Source organism: Balearica regulorum, chromosome 1, assembly GCF_011004875.1.
Source record: "Balearica regulorum gibbericeps isolate bBalReg1 chromosome 1, bBalReg1.pri, whole genome shotgun sequence".
Lineage (NCBI taxonomy): Eukaryota > Metazoa > Chordata > Aves > Gruiformes > Gruidae > Balearica > Balearica regulorum.
In genome coordinates, this window is record NC_046184.1 from 14,250,447 (window position 1) to 14,270,273 (window position 19,827).

At 40.1% G+C, this 19,827-nt stretch overlaps 1 protein-coding gene and 1 long non-coding RNA gene across 3 annotated transcripts in view; one reads left to right on the plus strand and one right to left on the minus strand.

Moving 5' to 3' along the window:
• LOC142599474 (uncharacterized) overlaps nucleotides 1-8,054 on the plus strand; it is a 36,578-nt gene extending 28,524 nt beyond the window's left edge. Inside the window, exons 2-3 of the long non-coding RNA XR_012833050.1 lie at nucleotides 6,893-6,986; nucleotides 7,856-8,054. This is a non-coding gene — a long non-coding RNA (uncharacterized LOC142599474). The remainder of the gene's footprint in view (nucleotides 1-6,892; nucleotides 6,987-7,855) is intronic.
• Nucleotides 1-19,827, minus strand: part of RELN (reelin) — a 297,263-nt gene that overhangs the window by 27,427 nt on the left and 250,009 nt on the right. For both annotated transcript variants that reach the window (XM_075738184.1, XM_075738246.1), the window contains exons 41-48: nucleotides 17,076-17,305; nucleotides 14,088-14,308; nucleotides 12,924-13,071; nucleotides 9,318-9,576; nucleotides 8,255-8,504; nucleotides 5,833-6,001; nucleotides 2,436-2,576; nucleotides 889-1,066 (exon numbers count right to left, since the gene is read on the minus strand). In XM_075738184.1, coding sequence (XP_075594299.1) covers nucleotides 889-1,066; nucleotides 2,436-2,576; nucleotides 5,833-6,001; nucleotides 8,255-8,504; nucleotides 9,318-9,576; nucleotides 12,924-13,071; nucleotides 14,088-14,308; nucleotides 17,076-17,305 — 1,596 coding nt within the window. The remainder of the gene's footprint in view (nucleotides 1-888; nucleotides 1,067-2,435; nucleotides 2,577-5,832; nucleotides 6,002-8,254; nucleotides 8,505-9,317; nucleotides 9,577-12,923; nucleotides 13,072-14,087; nucleotides 14,309-17,075; nucleotides 17,306-19,827) is intronic.

Consider the following 19,827-nt stretch of genomic DNA (forward strand, 5'->3'; position numbering starts at 1 on the left):
TATTCATGCAAACCATCAAATGGCACAGCAATTTTAATGTGTGTTTTCCCATAATTCCTTATATATTTCATACTGCTTAGTTAGTGGTGCCTACTTATCCCTACTGCAAGGAATTGGAAATGTAATGCTTCTGTTTCAGTTTATTTTAGAAAACTTGCATCAGTTTGAATCTAGTTATAAATTTGCATGGAAGAGATCTACAAGTGCAAGTTTTACATATTTCTAAAATACTACTTTGTCATTTTTATAATCCCACAGTTATCTATAAGCAAACTGTAATTCAGCAGCAGCCTGGGTTATATACCTATGTATGTGGCTAAAACACAGGAAATTTTACTCTGAGCTTACTGTGAAAAAACCTAACAATGAAATATCTGAAGGATGTGGCTACACGTGGATGTATTGTCAAGGACCAAATGCAAGTTATACACATGCAAATGCCTAGTTATTAATTTACCTCTGTGGTCTGATTAGAAGCTGCACCAAACTCTGGTCTCTGGAAGTTCTAAGTGCTATGAGGAGATTATTATGAGTGAGTGGAACTGAATGTCTACATACTTGGACTGTGCTTTGATCTGCCAGCTCCACTGACAAAGGCCCTGCCACGGCTCCTTTGAGGACGCACACACACTATCTCATTTTCCTGGCTGCAGCACAGCCACGAACATGGTATCTGCTTTCCTGGAGTGTTTCTGGCTGGCCCTAGTCTGTAGGACCTGTCTGACCTTCAGCTGGGCAAATGATATAAGTTTTTTTAATATTGATATTAATAATAGTTTAATATGTTATGCTGATATTTTTTAACACCCTGCTATTCATTTAACTTTTTAAATCAGTCCCATTTATACTGTCAAATGGAGTGAATTGGTCCCTGTGCTGAACACACACCCCGCTGAAGTGAAGAGCCATCCCAGAGGCTACTGCCCCGCAGACCGTGCTCAGTTTGCCCCCGTTCACCATCAGCCAGTTCTGATTCGACGGCGAGCGATTGAAGTTATCTTTCAGTTGTGTCGGAAGGGGGGTCTCTGGCTCATCACAGTAGAGCCCACCCCAGTGCTCATCGCAGCTGCAGAGGAAAAGAAATGCAAAATTCAGCTGGCAAAGGCTCCGCCCGGAGCTTTAATCAGTGCTATGTTATTCCACATTAAGGTGCCATCTCATTCCGCATAGAGGCTGTCTGCATCATTTACTAGTGCACAACTGGTATGTGGGGGGTTTCAAACATCTGCCACTTTTTGTAGTTAATATGAAACAAAAATTACTTTAGGAAGGCTAGTATTATGTATCATTCAAGCTGCTGATACAGAGTACACTCCAGCACAGAGTAAAGTCGGTAAAATACATTGTACTCGGATAGATAAACCCAAAAGAATGTGCCAGCCTAAGAATGTCCTGCTAATGTTAAATTTTAAGTATGTTTCTGTAAAATTTTAGTGGATGGGTACTTTCCTGTTATTTCTTTATATAGCCCCCCCCTTTTTTTCTCCTCTGAAAAACCTTCTTATAATGTGTCAAAGATTGGATAACAGCATGGAAATGTGTTCTGCTATGATGCAGATTTCGCCAGGGCGATCACGCCTTGGTACTTCAGTGCTATCAGGATAGAGGACAACACAATAATGTATCTGTTGTGCAGTGGAATATATTTGTAACAAACATAGTCACAGTGCAATTATACAACCGTTCTCCTAATTCTGTTGCCATTTGTGGCTGGAAAAAAGCAATACGTCCATCTGGAAGGTATTTCTCTGTTGCCAGACAGACAAATCTGGGGAGATCTGGTTGTTGTTTGTTAGCTTTGCAGGGCTCTATGTGGCTTGTTATACAGACAGTTTGAGGATCAAGCCGGTCTGGCTCCACCGGCAAACCCACTGGCCGAGGCCATCAAGCCATCAAGCCAGCACCGCTCCCAAGGCAAAACCTGGCCTTGTGAAGAACTGGTGTACATCCTTCTGCTTAGTGGACGTGTCCCACCTCCAGCCCAGGCCCTCTGCACCCAGCGCCAGGACGAGGGCACAGGGACACAGCGTGAAACCTCTTGGGAATAAGGATGACACCTTCTGGGATGCTCCAGGACTGTACGTCCCTAGCGAGGTTTGCAAACACAAGAAGTCCCTTCTCCACAGCTGGTGCGAGGGAAGCCAAGATGCAGCATAGGCAACAGGAGAGGCAATGCATTGCCATTGAGGAAAGGACCAGCGGCATCGCCCATGATGTGCAAACAGGCAGAGGTCTGGCAGAGCCACCCTCTGCACTTACCCTTCCTCTTGCTATTTCTGTTCCCAAGTGGTCCTGGTGCCCTGCTCTGTTTTAACAGCAAAATCCACCTTCCTTTTAAAAATTCTATCAAAGTCTTTCCTGCAAGTTTGTTAAAATGACAGAGGAGGAGTGAAATGCTACAGCGCTGGGTGGGACAGGGACCAAATGGCACTTACACACAGTTGTCTTGTGCGCACTTCCCATGGCCGCTGCACATGTCTATGCAGCCATCCCCAATGTAGACGTTATCAATTGCCCATGTTTGCTGCTTATCAAAAGGAGCAGGCTGGTGCCAGCGGAAACGAGTTGCTTGAGACCTTTGGGAGAGAAAGAAAAACAGAAAGATAATATTTCTAGCTAAGCTAATCTTTATTTTGACTGAAAGGAAATGTCATTCTTGAGGCAAGACTGCTCCTGGAAGATTTGTTTGATATCAGCACAACCCAGGGCTGATTCCTAACACTGACAAGCTCCCTGAAAACCAAGAACAGAGTGCCCACATTTTGAGAGCAGGACAAAGCATGAGTGCTCGGCAGCATGTGGAGAGTGTGGGAGGTCGGAAAGGGATTGCTCGTGAGAGCAAAGCAAGTGGGCAGTGGTTGGTGCAGTAGAGAAGAGGGCAGGAAGAAGTTGGCCTGCTCAAAGGGAAGCTCAGATCAGTCATAACCACATCCCAGCGCAAATCCAAACTTGAGGGATAGCTGGGAGCTGGATCAAGGCAGAATCACCCAAATCCTCCAAGTTTCACCCTAAGCCTGAGTTTTATTGCTTCAGTCCAAGTCAACAAACTAACCCAACTTTTTCTCTATGAATTCTCCCAACTACACTTAGGTAAGAGCAGCTCTAGGGAGTGGGTTGGCTCCTAGGCAAGATACTGCCATTTAGGAATCTGCACGGGACAGGTGAGACCGCCCATGCAGGGCTTGTGGTGTGACCCTGGTTTTGCAGTTTCCTTCCTCCCCTCCATCCAGGGCTTGGCTGGAAATATTAAGTAATGATCTACAGTGTGATCCTGGCTCCTTTCAGTAAATCATTTTAATTTAGTTGACTAAAGGGGGGCTTAGCTCCCCATGCAAACCTTGCTTTGGTGTAGCTATATGTGAATTAAGTGTCTCAGCTCCCAAGACAGATGATGAAAACCTAGCCAAAACAGCTATTCAGCTCATGCAGCAGTAGACACCTGTATTTGAATAGCTGCAAGTAGATGAATTTCTGTAACGTATCAAAAATAGGATTTTAAATTCAAGCTAGTCAGTGTTTTGCTGTACAGCACTAGATGGCAGCATTGAACTTTGTGTAGTCTGTTTTCTTCTGAGACAGAGAAATCACTATTGTAAACACCAAACCAAATACACAGCAAAATCCCCAAAATTTATTCAGTGTAAAAATAGACTTTTTATGGTAAGGTCAATGTTATTCTATGAATTATTTCTTTATAAACATGTCATATGAGGTGAATGATTAACAGGTTTATCCAAAGAGAAATCTATTGCTGTGCTGTCTAGCTGCTCACCAAATACCGTTTTTAAAAGAAATGCATGAATTGTGAGGAAGTCCTTTAGGAATAAAGACAAGCACCTATATCCTACTCTGCCTGCTTTAGGTTTGGTGCTTCACTAACAATTTATACAGCTGATGCTCCTGGGAGAAGCTTCGTATTTGCATTTGCATTTTAAAATCAGGTCTGAGTCTAAGTTACAACTAAGTGTTCATTACCTTCTACAGACCAGAGGTTAGATAGCACTCTGGGGCACACGAGCCCTTAAAGGCTACGTAAGTATGGGTGATGTGCAGCAAGCCAAGCTATTGACCACATAGCCTGCATGTCCCTAAAACATACAGGCACAAACAATTGGAGGCACACACCTGCTATTACGCAGCTTGAAATAATAAAGCAGCATAAAAATTCTATCGCATCTAGACTAAAGGGCCTATTAGCTGCCCTATTCCTTATTCTAAAGCTTTATGTCTCCCTTGCTTGTCAGCTAAGGTTGTAATAACCTCTCTCATGCAATCCCTATCTTAATATCTTTGGGAAATAGTATTACTTGAGCCAACAAATATAGTTACTGGATTGGACAGAAGAGCAATCTTTGCCTCAGTAGGGTATCAGACAACTTCTTTTGACATATACTGCTCAAAAAACTTTTCAGTCTTAAAATCACAGTTATTTATAAATCTGAGTTTATCTTGGGTGGCAGGTTCCTTTCAGGTTCAAATTCACTTGGCTTGGAACATCAACTGCAGTCCTGATTTCTCCTATTCAGACCCAGAAAGCCCCTCCTGAACACAAATGTACAGACTTTATACAAGAACTGTTGGGGTAATGGATTTTACAGACAATATGTAGTGAAGCAGTACAAAAGAGGAAGCAGAGGAGATCAATGCTGGGAACAAATCCTAAAAAAGTACTATTACTTGGCATGAAGCACTGCACCAAAGATAGGGAAGAGTTTAGATGCCCCGAATGATTAGTAATAATTTTCCACTACTAGTTTCAAAATGTGTAGCAACTGTATAGGCGCTCTCAGTACATTTGCTGAAAACCAAAGCTCTCTGTTTCCAAACTTGTATGTGCATTAGCTGGCATCTTTCATAACAACCTTCTCAAACAGGTATAGGCTCTGTCTGCGCTGTGGTACTTCTGTGCCTGCCATTAGCTCAGCCTATGCCTACGTGAGGAGATTGGGCTCAGCAATGGAAGCAAAGCTGTAGAGTCAAGTTGGCTGAGAGCCTGATGTCCACGCTACCTGTGTGTGCAGGGCTTTACTTTGGGCTAGTTCTATACCAGCTTTACCAGGTATGACTGCGCGGGGGACAGTCACAGCTGTCACTGCAAAATAGCACATCAAGAAGGATGGAAGGATGCAAACCGGAAGGTTGAACTACCCAGTTGTCCCTAGATGGATCTTTTTGACAAACAAACCAAAAATCCAGCAGTTTGCAGGGCATTGTAGGGAACTATATGGCAGCACTCTCAATCGCACAGTCAGTCCCAAAATGCTTCTTTCACTGCAACCTCCCAACAAATCCCACGATTTTTCTTCCCTCAAAGACAAAAGAATATAGGAAAAGGAAGAGGAGGTGAAAATGAGGCATGTGTAAAAACAACGACAGAGCATCAAAGCTGAGAGAGACACAAAGGACACAAGGTACGCACAGAAAAACAAGAGCCTGAAACTGCTACATTTAAAACACCAGCTCATAGACAACCACAGCAAGCACAAGGTGCAGTGGGCATTCATCCAGTCCAATCAGCCACCAAAACAACCAGAATTGAGTGAGGCTGACGATAACATGAGCTTCTTTAAAAAGTTCCCTCTGTCCCTCCCCAAGACCAGATGGGCAAGAATTTCCTAACTTTAAATAACCAAGAAAAGTAAACACACATAGTAGCTTTGCAATTTTTGTGCAAAGCAGGATGGAGCGTCATTTCCTTACACTTATTTGTTGCTATATACATGGACCAAACAAAAATAGCAAGATATAATTATTTTACACAATATAATGTATCATGCTTCAGTACATAGTTATGCATTTAGATTTATTCTGCAGAAAACCAGAGGGAGATACCTAGTATAGGGAGGCAGAGGCAAAGTAACCCGGGTCCACTTGTTGAAAGTATCTGAAATGAGAATCCTCTGGAGATGGTACTTGTTGCATTCCACGTTAGTGGGAAGACAATCTCTCAAAATTGGGTGCCATGTCAGCCCAAGGTCCACTGAATATTCCAGTTCAATAGCTAAGGGTGGAAAGATGGTTAGTTACTAAATTTAGAGACTTACATCCATAAGTCTACAATAAAGTGATAACCTCAAAGAGTGTTAGTCACAAGTCTTCACTGACAAAATAACCACTCAAAACTTTTCAAACCCTTGTGTCAGAAGAACAAAGCTACCCCCTTTGGTGGCAGTGCTGGAGGCTATGTTACATGGTGCTGAGCAGGTATAGCTCAGGAGAAGGCTGCAGTACACCTCCACATCCACCACCTAACTCAAGGGACCACAGGTGCAAAGACAAAGTCATCTGTCAAGTTGCCAGGATTATGTCAAGCCAATTTTTGTAGCTGCAGCATGCAAGAAAGTGATGTGACAGCATCATGACCAGCAACATTCTTTTGTTTTTCAGGCTGAAGGATGAGATTCAGCTGGATGTAATCATTGTGTAAGGCAGAGCAACACTCAAATTCAGACTTTTTGCTCTGTCACAAGATGGCTTAGTCACTCCTCCACCCCCCTCCAGACCAGCTCATTTCATTATCCAGCATAAACAATTTTAAATTGCATTTGTTATTAAGCTTGTTTTCATTCAAACACAGTCTAGCCACATTAACCTAATGTATTCATTTCTCAGCAAAAATCAGCAATTTCATTGTTTTGATGTCTACGGCTTATAAACTTTTATTATGAAAAATAATGGTTAGCCAAGCTCACTAAATACTTCCAAGTTAAACTTTTATGCAACCATTAAAAAGTAAATAATAATGGGCACAGAACTGTAACTTGAAGTAAATGTTCCAGCTGCCAGGCATTCTGGCTGTGTAAAACATGGAGCATGGTTGCAGTGACAGGGGTGATAAATCTGCAATCTTTTTTGATTACTACAGACCCATTTCTTCTACCCTCATGCACAGAGAATGACCCTTAATCACCCAATCAGTTCTACTTGATGTTTAAACACAGAAGGCAGTGCTATGGAAATACAAGGACAAGTGGATACAAACAAAGGTAAGTGAGTTGTAAGTGTTAAATCTCTGAAATGCTTTGCTCATCATGACTGGAAGCATGATTAGGTAGTGTCCTGCCTAATTTAATACTAAGTTAAGATAATGTTAAGTGTAGTAGACAAAGAAACAAAAAAGAAGGAATTGTTTCTTTACCAGTATATAGCTAAGCTGCCAAAACACTTTTAAACTTAGCAGAGATGATCTTAGGATGCCACAGTCTTTTTAATACCAAAAGAAAAATAATATTTTTAAGCATGTGAGCAAAATATCTCAGTTACTTCCATTGGCTTCAGAATAGCAAAATCCGAAAAGCCATTTCTGGGACTTCATGTAAAATCTTTTTCCATTTTTATGCAGAATTCTAGAGGAATATTCATCAACCCAGTGAATTAATACATGCTACATGCTGCAACATATTGTATTCTCCTCCTCATAAAAACAATCTATACCCCAAAACCCTACACTAAAAGAATGTAATTTAAGATGTACAAACAAGCATTCAAAACCTAGGAAGACCTATTTCCTGGGCATGTTAAAATTCATATAATGAACTAATTTTTAATTTCCATGCAATGTATATTGAGTGCAGAATGTTTTTACTTATATGTGTATATGTGTATATATATGTGTGTGTGTATATATGTGTGTATATAAAAGCATGCTCTGCACTGAATACACATCATATGGAAAAAAGGAAGTAGGTAATTAAAAATTGCATCATCATATATGCATATATGCACACATTCATACATGCGGACATACTTATATACATGCTTATTATTTCATATGGATGATACAAATTTTTGCAGTTGATACTGACTTAGCATGTGTCAGATGTATGCTGATATAAATGATTTCTTATTTATACAGGTGCAAGTGACATCCGAACTGAGACTAACTTTACTGAAAATGCAAAACCACAAAGCAAGGAACATGCTGCAAACACCCAGCTGCTTGTTGTTAGAACCACAAGATCAGCCCAAGCAGTGGATACCATATACTGGTAAATGGATTTGGGTAAGACAGCTGTCAGTCTTTTTCTTAAATGTATTAAACTGCAACTTAAGTGCTCAGAAGGAAGAATATACTTTGGTTTATCTTAGGCTTCAGACACCTAGAATAAAAAAGCTGTTATAACAATTCCTAACAGAAACATGCAGCTTGATTTTGTTTCTCAGTTCTCATTACAATTAATAATGGAACCAGAAAACAATTGATCTTTCCTGTACAGGAGAGGAAGAGAAAGGGCAGGAATTACTAAGTCATTACCATAACAGGAGTCTGTGACAGAGCAGGATGCTGCAAAATCTAATTGCAAGAAAGAGTCTTCGTTGACAACAATGTCAGTGGTGACAACATAGCGGGTGCTAGCTTTCTCAATGAACACTAGGGCATCCCCAGTAGAGCCACAGACTGGCATCTTTGTTCCACCAGGATGGAGCAGCCACTTTCTACTATCCAGTGTGGTGAAATCATCTTCTAGTACTGTATTGCCAGAGATGTTGCCTCCAATAAGAATCTGAAACATTAGGAAAGGAATTGTTATTGAAAAGAAAAAATGTCTAGAAGTCTTCACAAACATGCATGTGACATCGCATCCTGGAGGAGGAAGAGATTTACCAATCTATGCATATATATTCTGCTTGTCCAAAATGGGCAAATTTACTTTGTAGAGTATTCCCCTTCCTTATGAGGAAGAGGAGGTCCTAAAGAGAGCAGCTCATCCTATACAAATTTAAAGTTCAGGGAGGTGAACTCCATCCTAGATGAAGTAAAACTGCTCACAGAAATAAATGTTGGTAGGAGCAAAGTGATTATACTATCATTTTTCCTACTGAGTGTTCAGCTCTACTATAATCTGGTGCACTACTATGAGATTGCATCTGCTGATAGAACTGGGGAAATAGTATCTGTTTTCCCATTAGAAGATGTATATATTTTTCTATATTTTTTCCTGTTACATTCTACCAAGCCAATTACATATTTGGATAGATTTTAAATGGTGTTTTTTTAAGTTTGAACTCAGACTTGCATGTTGCATGGTAAGGCCTTGAACCCAATGTGAACCCAAGGCTCTACCCATGTATAAAAGACTTTCCTATCTCCAAAATGGGCATTCAGTACCCCACTTGGAAACAGTGCATTAAAAACACAAGATCAACAAACAGTAATTGTGCTCTATTATTTTGCTAGATTATTATAATTCTGGAATATCCATACAAAGCATTTTTGCTCGACCCAGTGAAATGACATATGCCAATGAAAGGGAAACATTAAGACTGAAAATAGTCTGAAGTTGTATTACAAAAAAACCCCCCAGAGGATCCCTTACCTGGTCGATTACCCAGGGACTGTAGAAATGCCCGTTCTCGGATGGTTGCCACCAGCGAAGCCGAGTAGAGCTGGAACGGGCCTTCAAGGGAATTTCCAGGGCAATGTATCGTCCCACGTTGCTGGAGTTACTGAAGAGGAACTCCTGGAGAAGGCTCCATGTGAGGCCCCCATTGAGCGAATACTGCAGCAGCACAGGCTGGCTCCTGGGGTCTGGCACCCCCTTCCCACATCCCAGTCTCATAAAGAACTGCACAAATCTAATAGGGGGAGCAATTACTGGAAAGATCTCTTTTCTGCAACCTCCTAGATAACCAACTAGAGAGACTCGGAGTTTGTCTATTGACATGCCCCGTGATTTCTTGCTGTAAGAGTCAGCTTTAGGAGATGTTATGATTTCCTTTTCAAAGCCTCCAGAATGTAAGTAGACAGACAGGCAGGATGACAAAAATTCATTTTGCCTATGTGGTACTTTGCCAAGCAGAAGAGGCTGAACAAAGCTGGTCATTTATATTTTGAGCTTTTGTCTGCATAGCAGATGGTGTTGCAAATATCAGAAACATAATCCTGGGTGAAATTTTTATCCCTGTAGCCTATGAGTACAGATTTTAGTGGCAGAAAAGCAACGGTGCCCTAAACAGATCATAATTGCTATGAATTTGCTGAAATGCTTAAATGCAAAATAAGCATCCTGGTTTTCCATTGGAATAAAATAGAGAAAATCTGGACAGGAGAACAAAGCACATTTCACTTTCAGGGATCATTTTGTCCATTTAGTCAGCCTGGGAAATTTGTCTAAATCACACTGCTTAAATGTGCCTGCTTCCCTGAAGCCAGCCCAAGCCACCCAGGGACACCAGCGCTTTCATCCCCTATTTAATTGGCTTCTCCAAAGCAGCACAATAGACTTGTATCAAACTGCGAAATTCTTCCTGTTAGCTGATGCTCATAAATAGCTCTACTATGCACTTGTAGCGGAGGGAACTGCTGCTGTAATGATATTTACCTATCGGACTTGCTAGGATATTACAAGTATTAATTCATGTTTGCACAGCTTTTGCACAGCTTTAGAGCGTTGTATCTGTTCTAATTATTATTGAATTAGTGCTGCCTGGCTCACGGTTATATGAAACGGCGCCAAAGAAGTTTTGTATCAAAAGTCTCTGGTTTGATCTGCAGGTAGATTTGCTGGGAGTGGGAGCTGCAGAGGTGCTGGGCAGACAAAGCTTCAATAAAACACCAGACCTGCAAGTCAATTAATTCTAGTGCTCGCTGCGACTCACGGTTTCTCTTGCTACTATATATAACTTCTTTCGCTATAGATTATATCCACCTCCACATCCCAGACATAACATATTGCTTGTGCTGTAAAGGAGCACTGGGGACCCTCATGGATCAACGTATCAACCGTAATGGATTGGATTCACTGCCAGCAAGTCTTTGTGCCTCCTCAGATTTACTCTGACATTCACCACATATTTCAAAGGAAATAAACCCAGGTGACCTTGTCTCTGTTGAATCTGCTCTCTGTGGATTGCTATTCTTTTATCTGAATTTTTACTAATATAGTAATAACCTGCTCAAATATAGGCAACATAATGTCTAGCAGATAAAAAGGTAATTTTAAATATCTCTCTTCTCATCCCACAGATATTTTGCAAAGGCTCTGTCTATTTTGAAATGGAAAAGCAAAGTTTTCTTGTAGATCTGTAACTCTAAAATGTATGCATATTCTTCTAGTAATTCAGAATTGAAAGGGATTTGATCAGTTGTGATATCTAAAATATTCTGTCCCTACTGATATTTCATGCTGTGCAGTTTCAGCTACTGGTATCACCATGATGGTGATATACTGTGGCCTGTGTTAAATTCTTTAAAATATAGATGTGATGGCAGTGGATAGTGGATTGGAGAGTCCACTTCATTTCAATCCCCAGGTGCTGAGCGTGGCTTGCAGCACTGACAGACACCACTGCTCACCTGTGTACTTCAGGGGATCTCCTCATAAGAAAAGGGGAAGTTTTAATGTGATTATTAAGTCCAGTACCCTTAAAAATATCTGTTAACTAGAAATGCTGGTTCTTGTCATTCCTGGCACAAACTGAAACCTCTCCTCAAGTCCTGTGCAGAACTTGGCATGTCTGTGTCCCAACCAGATCTGTTGTGCTTTGCAGGTGGCCGATAGAGTCAGCCTGGAAATTAAGAAAATCCCACTGTAATTACTTTAGGTTGCTAAAGAGCAACCCCCAGCAACGCTGTTGCAGTCTGCCTTGCTGTTCAAAAGAGAACATACAGTTATTTGTTGATAACCGTTATTTTTCATAAGCATATACAAGAAATTAAACTTACTGCTTTGTTTTCCTTTTACTAAGACAGAAGTCATTTATCTCCATATAACACCTTGAGGTCAATATATGCAAATCCAGCTACAGACTATCACTGAGAAGAGATAAATGACGGTTCTTTGAACATGAGCAATAAGGAAAACATGTCATTTAGTCTAATGGAGCAACTTACAAGATCCTTGTATCTTTTGTTACACAATCTTTTGATTTCAGAATGGTCTAGGAAATCAAATTAGTGCAGAGAATTGATGTTTGTGTTTACAAAGTTCTGAAAAAAGGTTGCTGTGAGGAATCTTACAAATTCAGTAGAGGATCGTAAATATTACACCTCACTATGGGTTAGCTAATTGCTGACCTAAAAAATGTAATGGTTAGAAATTAGGCATCTTTATTGGCCATGAGGCTCTGCAATTAAACCATTATTTAAAGCTTCAATGCTAATGAAGACAAGTCAAAAAGAGAGAAAATGCCTGTTAAAGTGTTTCCCACAGAACATTAGGGAGGAGTAGGGTGTTTACAAGAAATCAGTGGAAAAAAGTCTCAGAGAAAATGCAGTGTCTCCAAAATAATAATATAAGGATATAAGCTAAGATACAGAATAAATTAGAAAACAATGCCTATTGGTATGCATGCAATTAGGATGTGGTTTAATTTATATTAGTGTAAACTTTTTAATGTGGCTTACTTAGCATATCACACTCATCAAATATCTCCACTGTAGGCTGTAATGATACAATATAATCTCTAAATACATTAAAAATATTTGTTTTTCAATTGCTGTGCTCAGTGTAGCTGGTGACAGCTTGATGGGAATTTCTCAGTGAATTATTGGAAACAAATGTGCACAATAACAAGAAAGTAAGCTTCAGAAATGAAAGAATTATGAGATGATGAATGTAATAGTTACACTGGTAGCAGTAACTCCTGTTTCAGCAACAGCTCGTAATACACCAAACTCTAAGACAAGGAGAGTGTGTGATATGCAATCGATTTCTCATGTTATGCATTCAAGAAAAAACTTGCATAAACTACTGAACACATGGCATCAGATCCTGGAGTTCTTATTCAAGGAAAAAAGTAACATTTAAATGGTTAATCCCATTAAAGTTGAAGTTAAATTTAATTTAAAATGGTAATAGTGGAATATTTACTAGAGTAAATAAATATCAGCTTGTCTTTACCACAGAAGTATCACATATATACTATTCTTCAGTATATTATTTCTTCAGTGAAATCCTGAAAGAACTTTGAAATTGTGTTACCTGGCTTGTGACAAATCTAGGTCTCGAGTCATCAGCATACGTAAGCCTTCTTCATTAAAGAAAAGGTTGTTTCCTCCAGACATGATACCACATTTCCTTGACGGCTTTCCACCACTCACAAGCAGGAATCTATCTGATTCCAGCTGACCTGAATACACAGTAAATACATATTTATGATTTACTCCAAAGTGCTCCTACTACAAGAGTACTATTTCCAGAGGAAGAGAGCTAAATTAAACATCACATGCAGAGTGAAGAAATACTCAATGTCTCTGATGCAATGTATTCTAGAAAACTGCTATGAATCAAAATAAAATAAATAAAATAAACCCATAAGTATGAAATCTGGGATCATAGTCTCCAGTTATTCACAAAATTTTCCACTTTTCTTCATTTTTCTTAAGATAACAACAAAGTACTCAGGCCTATAAAGAAACTTTGGGTACCATGTGGTAGCATGCAAGCCAGGGCTGGCAAAATTTAAAATGAACAGCAGCACCTACGAAGGGATGACTTAGGTTCACGGGTGCTGCTTTATTCAAAGCGTGCTCTTGCCATGCTTGCTAGCAGAGGAAATCTCGAGGTGCTTTTAGAGTTGTGTGCAAGATGCTGTGTGTGCCCAGGCACGCACGAGACTTTGAGTTCCCGCCTGGCATTGCTCACTGGGGTCTGCTGTGCCTGCCGAGCAGTGGCCCTCACCACTGAGGCACATGGTCTGCTCTGAAATGATACCTGCTGTATTAAGGCCACTTAGATTTCCCTTGTAGTGAGAAATGACACAACCTGAAATCCCTCTGTTGTTTGCCTCACTCACATGTGTTCTGTCTGTGCTAAAGTCAAGCTACCATCAAACCATCATTTTCTTCTAAAATTATTTGCTACATGCAGTTTCAGGAAATTTTATTTTGGTGAAGATTTTGTATCCCAGCATTAACAACTTCACAAAGTCAGACACTCCAAACCAGACAACTGATAGCCATCAGACATTCACAAACCATGCTTCAGAATGACATCTAAACAACTTGGTTCATGGGAATAGTCCCACAGCATAAATCACATTCAGAAGGTGTACAGGTGAGGAAGACTTTGCTATTTCATCCCTTGAGCCCTCGGTTCCACTAAGACAGACAGGCAGAATTCAGACCAAAAAAAGAGATGAGATACCTTCAAAATCATCCTTAAGGAAGTCAGCATTCTTGGTACTGATTTTGCAGGTTGGTCCAGAGTACCCGGGGTCGCAGATGCACTTTGTGCCGTTGATACAGCTGCCGTGCCCATTGCACATCTCTTCGCACTGCGGGCCAATGTACACGTTGTCAATGGCCCAAGTCACTGGCTGGGATCCAGCAGGGTAAAATCCTTGGTACCATCTGAACCTTGCCAACCTGACAAAGGTGTAAAGTGTGCATACTTTAAATAATAGTTCCATCTTTTTTGTATTCCATCTATGCATATATATAGTACTCTCTTTGTTGGAATTGGCTTAATAAATAGCTTAATTCTAGAAACTGACTGCTATATTTAATTCCTTCAGTATCTCATGCATCTTTATGCTGACATTCAACCCAAGTACTGACAGAAAAAAACCCCAACATTATTCATTAGTTGTGATACCAAAACTGAATGACGGACTTGAAAATGGGAATTGAAATCTAACCACTCTTCTCTCCATTGTTTGTGGGGAGGATGAATGGCTGTGGTCTTATAGATCTTCTGCTTTGGCATACAGTGTTTGGGTCAGACTGGGCCACTTCCACCCTCTCCTGGAGAGTGAAATCCTACTTCGTGCTGCCACCCTGCTCCCAGGAACATCACCTGTGGAGCTGGGGTGGTAGGATCTCACCCTCAGTTACACAGAAAGAGAACATGATCTGCCATGTCACCAGGTATTTAGCTTGCTCTCAGGCAGCTTAATCTAACCCAGACTGATACTGCAAGTTGTTAATTTAAACTATATTCCCCTTTGGGTGCTGTCCTGTCATTTTTAATTCGCCTTCTTAGTGCTACTCGCATCAATGCTGCATGTAAAGAGGAACCAACTGGGAAAGGAGGGAAAACAAACTGAGCTGGGGAAAAACACTTGAGAGACTAATTTTATTCCCAAAAGAGAAAATGTTTTAAAGGAGGAAGGAAACCAGAAGAGTGAGAAGGGGAAAGCACTTAATTGCATTGCATGTTTAATGTGTCTGTTTGTTAGAGATATCTAAATGCATCAGGTGAATCAATAACACAGGTAGCTGATAATATTTTCTGTCTTGATTTTCTAAAAAGGAATTTTTATGAGGGGATTCAGGTGATAAGGGATAGCTGAGCAGTAGGGACGTCTACTAACAGTTTCAAGAAAGATACCCAAGAACCGGGGTCCTACTGGAAGTCAAAAACATTGATTTTAGTGTGGTGAAGCACACAAGTGTGAGGCTGGAGGTGTTTTAAGCTCCTCTGCAGAAGACATCTCTGCCCCATGGGCTGGATTCATTCCACCCCTAAGGCACATGAGCTCCTACTCTCAGGCTCCCTCCAGGCGAGGGTGAAGTGTGACTCATGTCTGAAGCAGGGAGTGAAATACCGGTCTTGCTGAAGTCGGTTAGGGTTTCTTTCTGGCTCAACAGGCCCTGGGCTTTTCCTTCAGGACATAACTGGAATACTAATTCTTAGTTACAGCTGTCTGCTGAGAATATATACTGATTTCCAAAATAACATATGTAGTAGAAATAACTGAAGATGTCTTCATCTTCATTTAAATATAATCACTTGACACTTTGGGGATGAAAAAGCTGGGGTTTTTTTTAGCATTACACAAGGAATCAGGTTTGGAGGTGTTTTTTCTTGTTATTCCAGGGGATTCTGGTAGAGAAAATCCCCCTTCAGCCCTCTGGCCCAAGAATGTCATGGCACCGAATGCTCCATGGAAGCTGCTCTGCACTGCTGGGTTTGCCTGCCATCAGCAATTGGCTTGTGGCCTCACGTGTTGGGGAAGGAATAGGAAGGCAGGCAGGCAAACAGGACAGAAACACTCAGGAACAGAGGATGAAATCAAAATATCTGGAAGGTTTAAATGAATTAGGAAACTGCATAGTAAAAAATTTCATTTGGAGGGATGCATTCGTAGTTGGGTAAAAGGTCAAATAATTCTTTTGGGCAAAAACAGAAGAAAAATGAGCTGCTGCATGAGATGGTTATCTATTCCATGCTTTAAAAGCCAACTGTTATAAACCAGGAAATTCAAGTTTAAAATTTAAACATTTTCTTAAATTATTAAACATCCAGGCTTTCCAAACTTGGTTCTTATCTCTTATACAGGTCTTTTCATACTTTCAGAGGCACATATGGGGCCACTTATTTAGGGGAGGGCCCATTGCATGCAGTAGTTTCATAAATACTTGGTCTCATAGTTGCATAGCTCATTTTCATTCAAATGCGCTACAGTTTAATCCTTAATGATGTGATCTTTTACACAAACTGAGTTGATGCTAGAAGACAGTTTTCCCTGAAAAAGTAAACAGTACTGTTTTATACTTTGAAAAGTTACATGTTATTATGCCTGCTAGCATATAGTGTTTTTCTATGCTTATATATCTGTTGTCATCCAACCTGGTTTCTTCTACAAACTTTAAGTTTCTGAGTGACTGCCGCAGTTAATTTCTTAGAATCAGAGAACTCTGAAGCTACAAGAGACCTTGAGTACTTATATTAGTCCATTTCCTTACGCTGAGAACCAAGTTTATGCTAGCTCATGTTTTAGTGCATTTTCTATCGAATCTCAAACTTCATGCAAGAATATCCTTCATGAATTTAAATGGCTAATGCACTGCAGTAGAGAGCATTGAAGGAACATCAAAGGTAGTCAGTTTTGCCTTCATTTTACTATGCAACCAACTTCCATAAAAACGTCACCGATTAGATATATGGATAAATAGCAAATTATCAGTGGTTATTCTACATTAGCATTAGGCACAACATATTTTTGGGAATCACCTGAACACTAACTGACATTTTGGACAAAAAGCAGAGAAAAACTGGTCACTCGATCTGCTCTAGTGCTGCAGTTCTTATGGACCACTCTTGTGCTGGGAGGACATTTTGGGTGGACAACAGAAATAAAACCAAACCAACAAGCAGCTGGACACTTACCAATAGGAGCTGGACACTTACCCACAGAGATGCAGTTTTCCAAAGTGAATGACCTCCCTTCTCCAGCCCTGAGTGGTGCCTGCGTAGTAAGTGCTACTTGGGTGATGCTCAGTGGAGCACAGGGAGCTGAGGTGGCTGCTGCTGCTGTAGCACAAGGGGAGCAACAGGTGCCAGGTTGCCCCCAGATCTCGTGAGAACTCCAGCTTTACTGGGTCAGCAGAGGAGCTATCAGTGGTGCAGCCGATATTGATCTGGGGGCCAAGACATGAAATGCAGAAGATGACATAGGGCAGGCTGTGGGACTCCTAATCACTCTTTGTCTTCATCAGCCTCCCTCATTTGGTATGGTATTTATTTAGCCCAGGAAAATGGTGATTTGGGAACACATTTAACAACTAGGACATGCACGTGAACATCAGCTCTTGCACATTGCCCTACCTGTCCATGAGCATATCACACTTCAGCTTATCATATAATGAGTGTAATATGAAATCCTCAACTACTTCTACTAAGAGAAAACCATAAAGTTAATTAGACAAAATCCCAAAGGAGAGCTGCTAACGTGGCTGGAGCAAACATATCAGTTCTTGCAGTCCTCTATCAGGTAGTCCCACCAGCAAAAAAATATGCATTTTTAAAACCAGAAATATTAAAGTAAAATGTGCAAATGTAAACTTTTTTTTTTAATTGCTGAGCTGCACTATGCTCCTCTTTTGTTACACTTTCAAAAAAAAAAAAAAAGCTTATGCCATAGGACCCTTCAGGATGTGTGCTGTATCACATCAATATATTCTTCAATTTTCATACTCACTACTTTTTTGCTCACGCAGAGTGGCAAAGCCCTAGGAGACAGCATTAAGAGAGTATCATAGCTGGACTGGATTTAGATTCAGTGTCACACCAAAACATAGTTTGGCAATGTCAAACTTCTCAGGGTGTTCTTACAAGATTTCTGATGTAGAGAACAGTAGAAAAGGCAGAAAACCTACATAAACAACAGTTCTACTACTAAAAAAAAAAAAAAAAGACATGTTGTACAGAAACTGAGACTTCTTAGACATATTTTCTGCATGCCCCCAGTGCAAATTAGTCTGCTTTTCTTTCACACTGAAAATAAGATGTTCTTTTAGTTTCAAATTGCTTATATAAAAGAAGAAGAATTAGTCCCCTTATAGGATGACTCTGTCATATAAAATAAGATGTACTATACTTACTATGCAATAAATAAAACCCCATTGCCGATGAAATACAAGGCCTGTACTAAAACTATGAAACATTTTGGGGTTTTTACATATTTTTGTAGAGGAAAATAAATGTCTTTTTAACATACTTCTCTGTAATGAAAATCTATTTATTTCTAAACCCCAGTAATATTCAGAACTGTATATGAATGTTGAAAATGCATCCTACATCAAATTTCCGTCATTACTCTTCAGTGCACATGAGTTCCATCAACCTACATTTGACAAGAAGGCTTGTCTACTCATCTGGAAGCTTGGAGAAATGCTTGACCCAATATAGGTTTTGACTCTTGAGACACAGAGAGAAACTCTACTGCATTATACATAGTTCCTTCATTTATACTAATGTCCTCAAAAATGTGAGCTGAAAACAATGTTCTTACCACATATGGAAGTAAGCATGTAGATTTTATGAGAGTAATGCTCTGAAGACTTATAAATATCTTAAAGTGACCTCAAACATTTTTGTTCTACAGGCTGTAATCTATATTTTAAAACAGAAAATGGTTTGCGTTCAATAATTTATGAATTAGTTGCATGACAAACTGAAGCGTGCATGAGCACACAGCTAAACCTAGTTTTCTTGAAAAATTCTTAGTATCACTTTAGTAATTGTTTATAAACTGGTATCATTTGCTGTTTAATGATGTAGCTGTTACAGCACGCTATATCTTTGTTAAAAGCAGCCTGGTAATTGTGGCATGGCAATTTACATGAAAGATTCTTTTACAATTTCTTAATGACCATATAATGACCTCTGTAAACTAATACATACTAGACTAAATGGTTACTTTTATCAGTAGCTGCCCTAGCCAATGCACAGTTTAGATTTTAGGATAAACCAGAAACACAGTTTAGTTTAGACTATGTGCTGTCATTGGGGTGCCCGTTTCCACTGACTATATGAGAAGCACAAAAAATATGCTCCTTATTCATGAGCTTTAGATAACTGCCTAAAATGGGAGGAATTCAGGCTGTCATGGGCAAAGAACAGCTTCCACTAGAGCTTCTATGAAAGTATGGACAGAAGCAAAAGGAAAGCAGAGCCTTCGCTCTCTGAGAAAGTACAACCAGCGCAGTTAAGCCAGTAGGTAGGAAAAACTAATTTCTAGTGTCACAGAAGAAGTTGTAGCTCTCCACTGGGTCAGCTTGTGGAAATGCTGCACACTGCTCCAGCTGCACACTCATTCTGAGCAGGTTGTGAAGTGGCAATCTGGACCCTCATTAAATTTTGCTTATCATATTGTCCACCAGTGGTGACTCTTCTACTTGTAGGACATGGACTTTAATGCTCTCAGTACAAGTATATAGGCACGGACAAAGCAGTAATTTAGGCAAGAACATAGAAGACTTCAAGGCAGAAATTGCCCTTATCTGTGTATTAAAAGCTTCATGATACACCCACATGAGGGAAAGTGATATCAAAGCAATTACAGGGGAAATTAGACAGGTTTCTTTACTTGGCAATCAGAACAGCTGGGTAAATACACCAAAGAGCAGAACCTGAAAGAACAGAACTCTCTAAGCAAAAG